This window comes from Gigantopelta aegis, chromosome 13 (assembly GCF_016097555.1).
Source record: "Gigantopelta aegis isolate Gae_Host chromosome 13, Gae_host_genome, whole genome shotgun sequence".
In the NCBI taxonomy this organism is placed as follows: Eukaryota; Metazoa; Mollusca; class Gastropoda; order Neomphalida; family Peltospiridae; genus Gigantopelta; species Gigantopelta aegis.
Genome location: NC_054711.1, coordinates 5,635,353 through 5,649,948, shown reverse-complemented (window position 1 = coordinate 5,649,948; position 14,596 = coordinate 5,635,353). Strand labels below are relative to the sequence as shown.

At 40.8% G+C, this 14,596-nt stretch overlaps 1 protein-coding gene across 1 annotated transcript in view; it reads right to left on the bottom strand.

Annotated features, from left to right (window-relative positions):
* LOC121387558 (WD repeat-containing protein 86-like) overlaps positions 1-6,296 on the bottom strand; it is a 29,335-nt gene extending 23,039 nt beyond the window's left edge. Inside the window, exons 1-2 of the mRNA XM_041518713.1 lie at positions 6,020-6,296; positions 898-2,175 (exon numbers count right to left, since the gene is read on the bottom strand). Of these exons, the coding sequence (XP_041374647.1) occupies positions 898-1,656 (759 nt within the window). The 5' untranslated portion in view covers positions 1,657-2,175; positions 6,020-6,296. The remainder of the gene's footprint in view (positions 1-897; positions 2,176-6,019) is intronic.
* Between the last annotated feature and the right edge of the window lie 8,300 nt (positions 6,297-14,596).

The following is a 14,596-nucleotide window of genomic DNA, read 5'->3' as shown; positions in this document are numbered from 1 at the left end:
TTCAATAGCCGACGATTGATAAATCAATGTGCTCTACTGGTGTCGTTAAACAAAAAAACCTTATTCTGTAAAGTAGAGATGCCCGGTATATCGCAATCGGGCACGGATGCAGGATGGCAATATAAATTTTGACAGTACGTATCATGATATTTTCCTAGTGTATCGCTATATTGCGTTTACTGTGTATATTCTGTACGTGTTTTACTGCACACGAATTATATTTTTAAACAAAAACTACCTGATTAAGAAAAGAAACAACAGCTTCACTTGTTGGGAACGAATCCTGATTGACCGGTGTGTCATTGTATTAAGCTATACAAAATGTACTGGAAATTAGAGAGATTTATAATTTCTAATAATAGAGAATTGGTCTTCGCAGTATATCGTGGTACGTATCGCAATTCATTTGCCTGTATCGCAATATATCGAAATACGAAAATTTTGGCTATACCCATCACTACTTTAAAACCACATTTCATATTTGTAAAGCATTGTAAAAAGCCATTCAACATAAGATATAGATATAACAATATAACAGAGAAATAATTAAAGACACACACACACACACACACACACACACACACACACATTGTGATGGGAAGGGATGGGGGTGCTAAATTTTAACAAGGAGTAATAGTAGGGTAGAGCAAACCTTACCGTTTAAAGTGAGCTATCACGCTCACTCCCATCACTCCCCTTAGCCTGTGAATATTACATGGCATGAGTTCGACCCGTACCCCTATTTCAATGGTTTTAGGTATATGGGAACAGTCGCTCTAATAGTGAACAATAGGCCTACACCGAAACTAGGCTCTGTTACTTTAAAGGAATGGGACACTTATTTTTTCTCTTCCCAGAATAAGACTAAACAAGTGAATGAATATCACTAAAACTCACCTGCATGCAGATAACGGAACCCTGGTGTCCGTCAAACAACTTCAGCTGCGTTCCTTTAAACAGATTCCAGCTCCGAACCGTGAAGTCTGTACTTCCGGTGAAGAGAATCCTTCCGGTCGGGTCGACGCTCATGCAGGTGATGGCTCCCTTGTGACCTTTGAACACCTTCATCGTCTGCCCAGTTTCGAAATCCCACGATCGGGCATGGAAATCCGCCGACCCGGTGATCAGGATGTCCTTGGTCTCCTCGATGTCAAGGTCAGTTGATATGTTCTCATCGTCGTCGTCACCGGGGATGAAGATCAGCGGATACACGCCTCGCTTGTGTCCCCTGAACACTCGGATGTTCTCGCCGCTGTCGAAGTCCCAGCAGCGCGCTGTCCGGTCGTAGGAGCTGGTGAAGACGAAGTCGCCAGTGCAGATCATTCGGTAGATGAGGCTCGTGTGACCCGTCATCACCAGCACGCACTCGCACGTGCCGACGTCCCACTTCCGGATGGTCTTGTCGGCGCTTCCCGTGAGAACGAAACAGTCCTCGATTATGACGCAGTTTATGTAGTCTGTGTGTCCTCTTAATATGCCTATGCACTCACATTCGTCGGTTTTCGTGCTCCAGAGTCTGGCGGTTTTATCTTCGGAGCCAGTCGCAAGAACAGACATATCCTCGCTCAGGGCCATGCAGTTGATGCCAGCCTCGTGTTCGTTTAACGTCTGCAGTAAATAGCACCTGCTGTCCTCCTTCGAGCCACAGCCACCCATGGCGAAGGATCTGCTGAAATGGTTGCGAAAAAATTCCAGCTTTGCGTAGTTACTCCACCTTTGGACAAATTACTGCCGTGTTCGCGTATTGATATACTGGTTGCGATGTATAAGTCACAGAAGTATGTATTGATGAAAGGTTAAGGTGTCGAATTATTCAACAATAAAATAATAATAATAATGTAAAGAAGCCAAATAGTCAATTTGTAAAAGTATGATTCAATTCGCGATATCTTTGAATATTTATTTTAGAAAACAAAATGTTCCGGTTCAAATTACAACAATTTCGATTTCGAGTACGATTTGTTCCCCCACTCGAAGCCCTTTTTTGTATCCAAAACACTTACACTTACACTACACGTTCAGGCTGCTTTAAAAACTCAAGCAATCGACACCCTTTGTATTGTAGAACAATCGTTGGTTGTGGGAATCACTGAACGCTTTTGAAAAAAGGAGTTTGACTTGTCTCTCTTTTTTTCTAAGTCAAATATACATGCTGAAGTGCTTTTAGTAATCCCGCTGAAAGTACAAAATAAGTAAGGATAAATATTTTAACAATTAATACATATATTAGGCATACTGTAGAACTGAAATATTTTTGTAAACAACTGATTGAAACCTTCATTTTACTGGAGATGTTTGGATAGTTTTGTTTGTTTAGAGTTGGGGGTTTTTCATTGTGGCACGTGTGCATGCATGCTTACATGGCCAAAGACTTATATAAACACGCTATATTTCAACTTTAATTTCGTTCTAAATACTTATTTATATTTCAGCCAATACTGTCCAGGCGAAAAACATATTCCACCGAGATCGTAATTTATAGCATCAGTATGATTTATGAAACGACGGGGAATTGCCATTTCCCTTTCTTCCTTTGATGGGTGTCAGATTCCGCCATTTTGTTTAGTATATAATCAAATATTCTGCTATCAGAGTGTGGCTTTTATATCTTGATGATGGTTAAGCCATAACATTTACAGCTGGTAGCTACTGGCTGTCCAAATCTGGTTTTAGGGAGAGAATCATGTTAAATAAAATTCAGGCAACGTTCGGGCTTTAACCACAATTAATTCTCGCAGCTCTCTTAAACTCTTTTAATCAACATTTATTCGTCATTGCAAGTAAGTTTACAATGAACTGCCACATCGCACGTTTACGAGAGTTTAGTCAATTGGGCTAGACCACCAGAATGGTCTAAAGATTCAAACTTATGACATATAACAAGAGTTATATAATAAATAGAAAATTTCATTTTTTGTATCTCACGAGTCGCGCTTGCGCGACGAGTGTGATATGATTGCAAACTTCACGAGATGAGATATAAATCATATTTGACAAAAAACATGAAATTTTCTATTTATTATATAACTTTTGGCAATTTACCTTTATTTTTAAAATGCCAGCAGCAAAATAGTTTCGGCTTTCTTACAATAGTGAAATTTTCACTCCAAAATGTGTTATCGTCACTAAGTGACTGATAACACTTTTATTTCACTGATATTTTAAGATATTTCACTAAATGTTATATAATAAGTGTTGATAGTAATAGAACCATAGACTATTTGTTTGCAAACTAAACAAGTTGATTCAATCTTGATTGCTGATTTGATTGCAATCAGCTTAACTGAAGCGTGTTCAGGAAGGCCAGCAATCGTGGTCGATCGCTAGACTGGTTGTTTGCGCCTAACTTTAGATGTATGTAATATGATAAAAGATAATGGTACCAGTCAAATAGTTTGCGAGCGCTCGGCCTCGTGAACACGCCTCTGATTACAGCTATAGACCAGCTGAGCTCATTTCAATCAATCGACCTCGGCCTTTAGTTTGTTAGGTGCTGGGTTCGCAGCCCGGTACCGGCTCCCACCCAGAGCGAGTTTTAACGACTCAGTGGGTAGATGTAAGACCACTACACCGATTGCTCTCTCACTAACACTAACCACTAACTCCTAAAACTTGTTCTTGGCAAGACAGATCAGATAATTGAGGTGTGTGTCCAGAACAACGTGCTCGAACCTCAATTAGATATAGAAAAAAAATTGAAATGAAATAGCTGAGGTGATAGCTGAGGTGTGTGGCCCAGGACAACGTGCTTGAAGCTTCATTGGATATAAGCATGAAAGTAAATCGAAATGAAACGATTTCAGTCTGACTGAAGTTCATTGTAATATTACTGTTGGGCTATATTATTACCCAATACCGGCCTCGGTGGTGTCGTGGTTAAGCCATTGGACATAGGCTGGTAGGTACAGGGTTCGCAGCCCGGTATCGGCTCACACCCAAAGCGAGTTTTAACAACTCAATGGGTAGGTGTACGACCACTACACTCTCATTTCTATCACTAACCTCTAACCACTAACCCACTGTCCCGGACAGACAGCCCAGATAACTGTGTGTACTCAGGACAGCGTGCTTAAACCTTCATTGGATATAAGCATGAAAGTAAATCGAAATGAAACGATTTCAGTCTGACTGAAGTTGATTGTAATATTACTGTTGGGCCATATTATTATCTAATAAAGAACAAATGAAATAATTAGCAAGGCAGACGGCCATTATGGTCAGTATTATATCTACTACACATACTAATGAGTTATGTCATGTGAGCCATAAGACTTCGTACAATGGTATTAATGAAGTTGACTAGCCTTGGTGGTGTCGTGGTTAAGCCATCGGACATAAGGCTGGTAGTTAATGGGTTCGCAGCCCGGTACCGGCTCCCACCCATAGCGAGTTTTAATGACTCAGTGGGTAGATGTAAGACTACTACACCCTGTTTTCTCTCACTAACCATTAACAACTAACCACTAACCCACTGCAATGGACAGACATCTCAGATAGATGAGCTGTGTGGCCAGGACAGCGTACTTGAACCTTAGTTGGATATAAGCACGAAAATAACTTTGAATGAAGTTGGCCGAATTTTCCCGATAGTCCAAATCACTTTAAAGTTTGTTTTGTTTTACAACACCAACTAGAACACATTGAATGATTAATCATCGGCTATTGGATGTCAAACATTTGGTAATTTTTACTTATAGCCTTAGAAAGGAATACCCGCTACATTTTTTCCATTAGTAGCAAGAGATCTTTTATATGCACCATCCCAAACCGACCGCGCATCAAGCGAGCGCTTTACCACTGGGCTACATCCCACCCCAAATATACAAAGACGGGGATCGATCCCAGACCGACCGCGCGTCGAGCGAGCGCTGTACCACCGAGCTACGTCCCGCCCATAAATGAATGAATGAATGTTTAATGACACCCCAGCAGAGAAAAATACATCGGCTACTGGGCGTCAAACTAAGGTATGAGGTATAACTTAGCTAGTCGTTTATCGACTTATTAAAAGAAGGCAAGGAAAGTTCACAGTTGATTTCATCTTCAAATAGAGCTATTTATATTCCATGGCCTTTGATATAATAATAAGAAAAAGAAACTAAATTATAAATAAATAAATACAACTCCGTGACAGAGTGTCTTTTCTTTGATAAATAAATCACCCAAATATTGGGTTAATAAAAAACAAACAAAAAAGCCCAAATACCTCCACCACCACCCCAAAACTCCCCCCAAAAACAACAACAACACACAAAAACCCACATGAAATATCCCACAAAAACACGCGCGCGCGCGCGCACACACACACACACGACAAAAACACCAACACTTTTTTAAAGTTGAATAGCGGTCAAGTATGCAATGAAGGTCATTGAAATTCTGCATTATATATCAGTTTATTATATTGCATGTAGATGGTGCAATTTTCATTTTGTCCTTCCACTGCAACCCAATGGATGGTTCAGTTTGGTATTCTTTCCCCGAAAATATCGACAGCGATCGTGCGTACAATTTCACCTTTAGGAGAGCTTTAAAAGAAAATATCGACATGGTTTGGCCAAAATAACACTAAAAAATTAAGAAGTTTATTTTAGCCTGTAACTATAAAACCCCAAAATCTATGGACTAAGAAAATAAAATGGTGTGTCAGTTGACCATCGTTTGTAGTACGTAGATGTTGAGTACATTATCTTTGGTATATATCATTGATTGACATCTTATTTTCTACCGAGCGCCATTTTAAAAATAAGCTACTTTCAAAATGAACATTTTGTCATCCATCTACAACATAATAGTCTTGCGTGAAAATATTCAGTTCTGTATTACTTACTTTTCCCGCTATTCAACTTCAAAATTTGGGACGTTTCTTTTTTGAATCAACAATCAACAACCTATAACCAACACGATTCGCCATTAAAATAGATCGCTCTATAAAAATAAATAATCTGAATCATACAATTAATATTTTTAATTAAGACTAATAATCCATTACTTAAATAATACTAAAACAAAATCATACCTGTAATCCTATAGTTATTTTGAAAATTGATTAGTTGTCTGTTTTAAAATCGCTTCTAGAATGTTCCCTTTTTTGTTTTTGCATTCCACTCCACCAACAAGGTATATGTCCCAGGACAGAACTGCCACTGAATCAAGGTGCCAACTGTACCGGAGTACCCCGATAATCGATCTTAGCAATGGATGTTGTTGGTTGGTCGGCAGACAAAGATGAAACTCCGTATACTTGAAACACGCACGTCATACAGTTTATTATAAAAGCGTTCTGTCCTTCCATGGTTATGAACACACGTCAAAAACTCCAAAGCGGATTGTTTCTGCATCCTCGCGGATCAATATTATGTTATGCTAGACTTCTCCGTCCGCCATCTTGCTTTATCCATAGCAACTACAAAACACCGAAGCCACCCGATCGATGCTATTCCGGAGTCTGCTGTTGATGCTACTAACGTTTGATGTGGTTTAGAAGTCGCGACAACATCCAGCTTTGCATCAATTTCTGATTGATCAAGTCGGGAATAATGTCGTAATTGTCTTTAATGCCAACGTTGCGTGTTCGCATGCTCGGAGCTGCTGAGAACGGCGCAGGTTCCAGTCTTTAACCATTGTCAAGAATTTTTAGTTTTTTCATTTTTTTTTCCATTTCATTTCAACTTATTTTCGTGCTTATATCCAATTAAGAGTCAAGCACGCTGTCCTGGCACACACCTCAGCTATCTGGGCTGTCTGTCCAGGACAGTGGGTTAGTTAGTGGTTAGTTAGTGGTTAGTGGTTAGTTAGTTAGTGGTTAGTTAGTTAGTGGTTAGTTAGTGGTTAGTAGTGGTTAGTGGTTAGTTGGTTAGTGGTTAGTTAGTTAGTGGTTAGTTAGTGATTGGTTAGTGGTTAGTTAGTGGTTAGTTAGTTAGTGGTTAGTTGGTTAGTGGTTAGTTAGTGGTTAGTTAGTTAGTGGTTAGTTAGTGGTTAGTGGTTAGTTAGTTGGTTAGTGGTTAGTTAGTGGTGTTAGTAGTGGTTAGTTAGTTGGTTAGTGGTTAGTTAGTGGTTAGTTGGTTAGTGGTTAGTTAGTGGTGAGTTAGTTAGTGGTTAGTTGGTTAGTGGTTAGTTAGTGGTTAGTTATTGGTTAGTGGTTAGTTAGTTGGTTAGTGGTTAGTTAGTTAGTGGTTAGTTAGTGGTTAGTGGTTAGTTAGTTGGTTAGTGGTTAGTTAGTGGTTAGTTAGTTGGTTAGTGGTTAGTTAGTGGTTAGTGGTTAGTTAGTTGGTTAGTGGTTAGTGGTTAGTTAGTGGTTAGTGGTTAGTGGTTAGTTAGTTGGTTAGTGGTTAGTTAGTTAGTGGTTAGTTAGTGGTTAGTTAGTGGTTAGTGGTTAGTTAGTTGGTTAGTGGTTAGTTAGTTAGTGGTTAGTTAGTGTGTTGGTTAGTGGTTAGTTAGTGGTTAGTTAGTGGTTAGTTAGTTAGTGGTTAGTGGTTAGTTAGTGGTTAGTTAGTTGGTTAGTGGTTAGTTAGTTGGTTAGTGGTTAGTTAGTGGTTGGTTAGTGGTTAGTTAGTTGGTTAGTGGTTAGTTGGTTAGTGGTTAGTTAGTGGTTAGTTAGTGGTTAGTTAGTGGTTAGTGGTTAGTTAGTGGTTAGTGGTTAGTTAGTGGTTAGTTAGTTGGTTAGTGGTTAGTTAGTGGTTAGTTAGTTGGTTAGTGGTTAGTTAGTTAGTGGTTAGTGGTTAGTTAGTGGTTAGTGGTTAGTTAGTTGGTTAGTGGTTAGTTAGTTGGTTAGTTAGTGGTTAGTTAGTTAGTGGTTAGTGGTTAGTTAGTGGTTAGTGGTTAGTTAGTGGTTAGTTAGTGGTTAGTTAGTGGTTAGTGGTTGGTTAGTGGTTAGTGGTCAGTTAGTGGTTAGTTAGTTGGTTAGTGGTTAGTTAGTGGTTAGTTAGTGGTTAGTGGTTAGTTAGTTGGTTAGTGGTTAGTTAGTTTAGTTAGTTAGTGGTTAGTTAGTGGTTAGTTAGTGGTTAGTTAGTTGGTTAGTGGTTAGTTAGTGGTTAGTGGTTAGTTAGTTGGTTAGTGGTTAGTTAGTTAGTTAGTGGTTGGTTAGTGGTTAGTGGTTAGTTAGTGGTTAGTTAGTTTGTTAGTGGTTAGTTAGTGGTTAGTTAGTTGGTTAGTGGTTAGTGGTTAGTTAGTGGTTAGTGGTTAGTTAGTGATTAGTTAGTGGTTAGTGGTTAGTTAGTTGGTTAGTGGTTAGTTAGTTAGTGGTTAGTTAGTGGTTAGTTAGTGGTTGGTTAGTGGTTAGTGGTTAGTTAGTGGTTAGTTAGTTGGTTAGTGGTTAGTTAGTGGTTAGTTAGTTGGTTAGTGGTTAGTTAGTGGTTAGTTAGTGGTTAGTTAGTGGTTAGTGGTTAGTGGTTAGTTAGTGGTTAGTTAGTTGGTTAGTGGTTAGTTAGTGGTTAGTGGTTAGTTAGTGGTTAGTGGTTAGTTAGTTGGTTAGTGGTTAGTTAGTGGTTAGTGGTTAGTTAGTTGGTTAGTGGTTAGTTAGTTAGTGGTTAGTTAGTGGTTGGTTAGTGGTTAGTGGTTAGTTAGTGGTTAGTTAGTTGGTTAGTGGTTAGTTAGTGGTTAGTTGGTTAGTGGTTAGTGGTTAGTTAGTTAGTTAGTGGTTAGTTAGTGGTTAGTGGTTAGTTTCTCTTTTTTTCATGATGTTTCTAATTCAAGTGGGCAGGACATAGCCCAGTGGTAAAGCGCTTGCCTGACGCGCGATCGGTTAAGGATCGATCCCCGTAGGGTAGGCCCACTGGGACTATTTCTCGTTCCAGCCAGTGCACCACGACTGGAATACCAAATGTCGTGGTATGTGCTATATTGTCTGTAGGATGGTGCATATAAAAGATCCCTTGCTGTTAATGGAAAAATGTAGGTTTTCTCTTTAAGATTATATGTCAAAATGTCCAACATCCAGTAGCCGATGATTAATAAATCAATGTGTTCTAGTGGTGTCGTTAAACCAAAAAACTAAAGTTTGGCAAGGTATCTTTCATATACACCATCCCACAAACTGGATAGCACATACCATGGCTTTTGATATACCAGTTGTGGTGCACTGGCTAGAACAAGAAATAGTCCAGTGCGTCCACCAACGGTTTCCACTGTGTGATTTTATCTTTATATCCGACGCCATATAACCAAAATAAAAATGGGTTCAGTACATCGTTGAATGAGACATTTTTATTTTTAATGTAAATAAACTTTAAAACCTTTATTGGACACCCGATAGCCGACATTTGTTTTTGTACTGGGGTGTCGTTGAAAATTGATTGATTGCCTGATTGTTGCATTGCTTGATTGATTGATTGCGTGATTGCCACGGGGATTCTATAATACCCGTAACTGAATAAAAGACGATTGTCCAAATATCTCTCCTAACTGTATATCTATTAGATCTCTCTGTAACGGGCGGTATTTACCCGAGTATGGCTCGTCTAGGTATGATCAGAGATACGATCTTATATAAAGTATATATACCACTCAAAAGAATTTAAGGGTCAAAAATTTATAACCAAATAAGTTTCAGAGTGTATTAGATTGATGATGTAAACAACACCAATTTTTTTTTTATTGTTCCATATTTACAAAAAAACACAAATAAACGTCACTGTATACAAGAAAGTCACATGACATGCTGTCAAAGTTGAAGGTTGTCAAACATGGATTTTACACATTAGAACATTCGTTTAATAGTGTGTGAATCCACCCCTGGCGCGAATACACTCGACACATCGTTGCCTCATGCTGTTGATCAGACGTCTGAAGAACTCTTGGGGAATGGCCTGCCACTCTGCCATAAGGAGTTTACCCAGATCATGAAGGTTGGCCGGAGGGGCATGGTTATCCCGAACTCTCCTGCCTAATTCGTCCCAGGCGTTCTCTATTGGGGCCAAGTCAGGCGAATATGCTGGCCAATCCATCCTGGCGATACCTTGTTGTCTGAGAAAGTCCGTTACCACCCTGGCGCGGTGGGGTCTGGCATTGTCATCCTGCAGAACTGCCCCGCCGCCAATCTGCTGAAGGCCTGGGAGAACCAACGGCCGGATAATCACATTCAGATAGCGGATTCCATTCAGATTGCCATCCATCACATAGAGGGGGGGGGGTGTCCTGTGGTGGATAGAGATGCCGCCCCACACCATGACGCTGCCACTACCGAACCGGTGACGTTGTCTAACGTTAACGTCAGCGAAGCGCTCCCCAGGACGTCTGTAGACACGAACCCGACCATCGTTGAACTGGAGACTAAACCTGGACTCATCAGTGAACATCACTCGACCCCACTGAACACGTTGCCACCGCAGACGAAGCGTGCACCAGTGACGTCTGGCCGTTCTGTGACGTGGTAGGAGTGGTGGTCTAACAGCCTGGCGACGGCAGCGTAGATTATTGGCTCTCAGACGATTGCGTGTGGTTTGATCAGACACTCGAGTTCCAGTCGCAGTCCGCAGATTGTCACGTAATCGGCGTGCAGTGGTTGTGCGTTGACGTAGAGCCATATTGGTGATGTAGCGGTCCTCTCTATTTGTAGTGCTTCGGGGTCTTCCCGAACATGGACGATTTCGAACAGAATTCGTTGCTTGGTACCGTTGCCACAGTCGGCCAACGACACTCTGACTGACACCAAGTCTCAGAGCAACATTTCTTTCCGTATTGCCATCCTGAAGCCAAACAATAGCCCTTCCTCGATCTTCGATAGTCTGTTGAAGTCGTACCATTGTCGAATTTGGAGTGTGCACCGTACACGAACGCAAGCTCCAATTATACGGAAATTCAGCATTGGGAACATGGAATACACGTGCAAAGCGTGCAAATGAAGCGCTTTGTGAAAAAGCAAGTTATGGGCACTTAGCAGACCTTTCGCTTTCGCCCTAATTTACGTGTAAATGTAAGCATGTTTTCGCCATTAGAACTAGTCGACAGTGTCAATGACAGTGGATTTTAATTCATTTATGGGTTGCTTAGACCCACTTTCGTCAAAATGGAACAATACCATGCGTGACATTATGGTCTAGCTAATATAACTGACATTCAGAAAATAATGTCGAAAATATCGTCTGACCCTTAAATTCTTTTGAGTAGTATAATATTATAGCACGTTTAGTTCACTAGAAAACAAAACAAAACACAATACACTTTGGAATCTATATTAACCTACGCTGACAAATGTACAGCCGCAGTAGTTAATTAATAACAACAATAATAACAACCCAGAACTGATCACTCAATTAGTTAATCTCTAGGTGTCTAGTTTACAGAATATGCTAATCACTTCACCGTGACACAACACCCACACGTGTGATAATTGAGAAACGCTAACACACACACGTGCGATAATAGAGAAACGCTTCCAGGGGAACTTAATTAATAAAGGAATTACAACACTATTCCTAACTGGTTAATTTTTAATTAACCCTAACTACTCATTCAGTAACCTTGTAACACAGAATTAATACTGGTACCTATCACAATAAAGACAATAACCTACAGTTTACCTAGGTCCTCTAGGATGACTGGCTAAGCTTTATATTACCAAATACTCGTATAATTATAGAACAGTAAGACTACGATTTACTTCGTCAGATGACCGAAGACACTGTCTAAATAATATTGGTATAATACAGTATTAAAATATTTAAAGTCACATCAATCACATCAAGGTTATACAACAGAGCAGAAATAATATATTTACCAAAGTCCAAACGGACTAACGTTCCCGGGAAGTCTTCCTTTTAGGTTCTCCCAGATATCTCTAAACCCTAGCTATTTATTCAAAACTCTCAGAGACAGCGAATATTGCCTGGGGGTACAACGCAGTACCTCACCTATCATCTGATATTCCACCTCTCCCAGAGTCGGTATATTTCTCTCTGATCGTCAGTCTGGCTGTCGCCATCCCGCGAGCAATCCCCTGGCCATAAACAGCACTACCGGAGATATTACGTAACTACTAGCCACATGGCCTCCACACCTCCTCTGGGTGTGTATTAGGCGTACAGCTCGAGGACCGTCGCACAGAAGTATTACGTAACAAGTTGCCCACCTGGATTAAGTGCAATGAAACTGCACACGGCCCTCTAACACAATTAATTTCGCCACGGGCGAAAACAAAATTAAGAGCATGTTCCGTCACACACACCCACCTCAAAAAGGATATTTCCTCTACTCTAGGAATAGGGAAATATACTACATTAAAACAAAAAGGTGCGTTAACCGACGCATACGGGCATTTATAACACATGTAATAATAAGGTGACTACCAGTAATCACACTGAGTCTCTGAGTCCCTGGTATACAAATAAAATATATATAAACAAAACAGAAATCAAGAATGTCAACACATTATCATAACGTTCAACTTCGGGACAGGGCATCAGCGATTACATTGGATGTGCCCTTGATATGTTCAATGGTAATTGGGTATTCCTGCAGAAGAAGACTCTTTCTCAAACTCTCTGGTTGGAGGCTTTCATTAGGATGGTCCAGTCCGTCTTCGTCTTCCTGGAACAGCACAGCTCCAGCTTCCACGTCACTGGCATCCACAGCTAGCTTGAACGGCATTCGGTAGTCTGGTGCTGCCATCACGGGAGACGAGTAGCGCCTCTGCTTGAGACGGTTGAATGACTTCTCGCATTCACCTGACCACTGGAACTTCGTTTCTTTCTTTTTCAGTGTCGCACGTTTTCCAGGTTTTCTCCGATAGGCATGCTGTCGAATTGGTATAGCGTTGGGTTCCAAGCGCACATCCTGGCTTAAGGTGTTGGTAATCGTTGGAAGGTTCTGACAAATGGAAACATTGTCTTGTTTCAACGTAGTCAACTTTGCTCGCTGGGGGCTCAAGTCTGCTAGAATCTGGCCGTTGGCCAACTTGATCTCCGCAGTCTTGACGTCATCACAGGAAATTGAGTGTCTCTCAATTTGGACCGGTCTCTCTGGAACTATCGGCAGTCTGTCAAAATAACCTTTTAGCAAATTGATGTGACAATACCTACTTTTCCTAACCCTATCAGGAGTGTTTATCACATACCCTGTCTCATTAACCCGTTTGTGCACAACATAGGGACAGAAATACCTGTTCTGTAATGAACCCCGTTTAATGGGAAGGTACAGCAGCACTTTATCCCCTGGTTTAAATTCCCGACTCTTAGCCTTCCTATCAAACACTGATTTTATTTTGCTCTGAGCATGGCTCAGTTGCTTCCTAGCCTTCCTATCTCTAACTCTCTTATTCATTAATACTCCCTTGTCCATATCATAACCTGACATCTGATCCTCCATCTCACCCTCAGTTAACAATGTAGTGCGAGCTGCCAACAAACTTGGATCAGCCCCCTGCTCTAGAATTAACTCTTGTCTATCACAAGGTAAATCCCCTCTATCAAACACAACTGGTTCAATTCCCCTCTGCGGGAGATCAACAGGTTCCACCACGTTTAATTCCTCAGTTGACTTATCTACCATTTTACTGATAACCTCATCCACTCCAATTTCATGGCTCACACACGTATCAGACAAATCACAAATATCCTCTAGGTCTCGCGTTACCCTTCTGGCCATAGCCTTAGTCTTTACACACGCAGGATTACTAACCTCATCAACCTCACACTCTTTTATGGGTAAAGGGCTGTCTTTCATTAACAATTGGTCACATTTCGGCTGACAACACTGACTAGTCCAATCATTCCCCAACAAAACTCCTATGTTTTCCACAGGCAAGTCCTTTACAACACCCATAATGACTGGTCCCGTCACAAACTTCGAACACAAGAAAACCTTATGTAACCTGACAACCAAATTTTCTCCAGTAACCGAGGTTAAAGCCAAACTACGTCCTGAATCTGAATTTTCAATACCAGCTAAACCCTCTTGTGTGATCAAACTCTGACTACACCCGGTATCCCTATAGATTGATATAGCCTTAGGACTCAATTCTTGTTTCACATCACAAACCATACCAGTGGACACATACGGGTTTACTTTCTCTGCCATGGGACTAACCATTAACTCTCTCGCTAACGGAGCTGACCTCACTAAACCGACCACGTGCGCATTATCGCGTTTCCTTTTAAAACAGTCCCCGACAAGATGGTTATCCTTTTTACAGTAACTGCAATGTGGACGAAAAGTTCGTGCATTGGCTGATAATGCAGGCCTATCCTTACTTTGCCCACCAGGTACATTCCTTGCCTGACTAGCTGACCAACTAGATGACTCTCCCCGATAGCTACTTTCCCGGGAAAAACCTGGCTGAAATTTCTTCTTATCACCCTGTTGTAAAGAGGTACCCTGTACTGCCTGAGCTTTGTGTATTAACACGTAATCATCTGCCACTATGCCTGCCTCCTCTATCTTTTTGACATCACGATCCTCTAAATGAATACGTAAGCTAACTGGTAATCCATTTTTAATGTCCTGTAATATCAACAACTCCCGTAACTCGGTATATGACTCTACCTGATGAGAAACAACCCATTTATCAAACATCCCTGCCTTCTTAGCCACAAACTCACTATAAGATTGACCCTGCGTTTTTCTCAACTCGCTATACCTAAACGATAATCCTCAGGTCGTA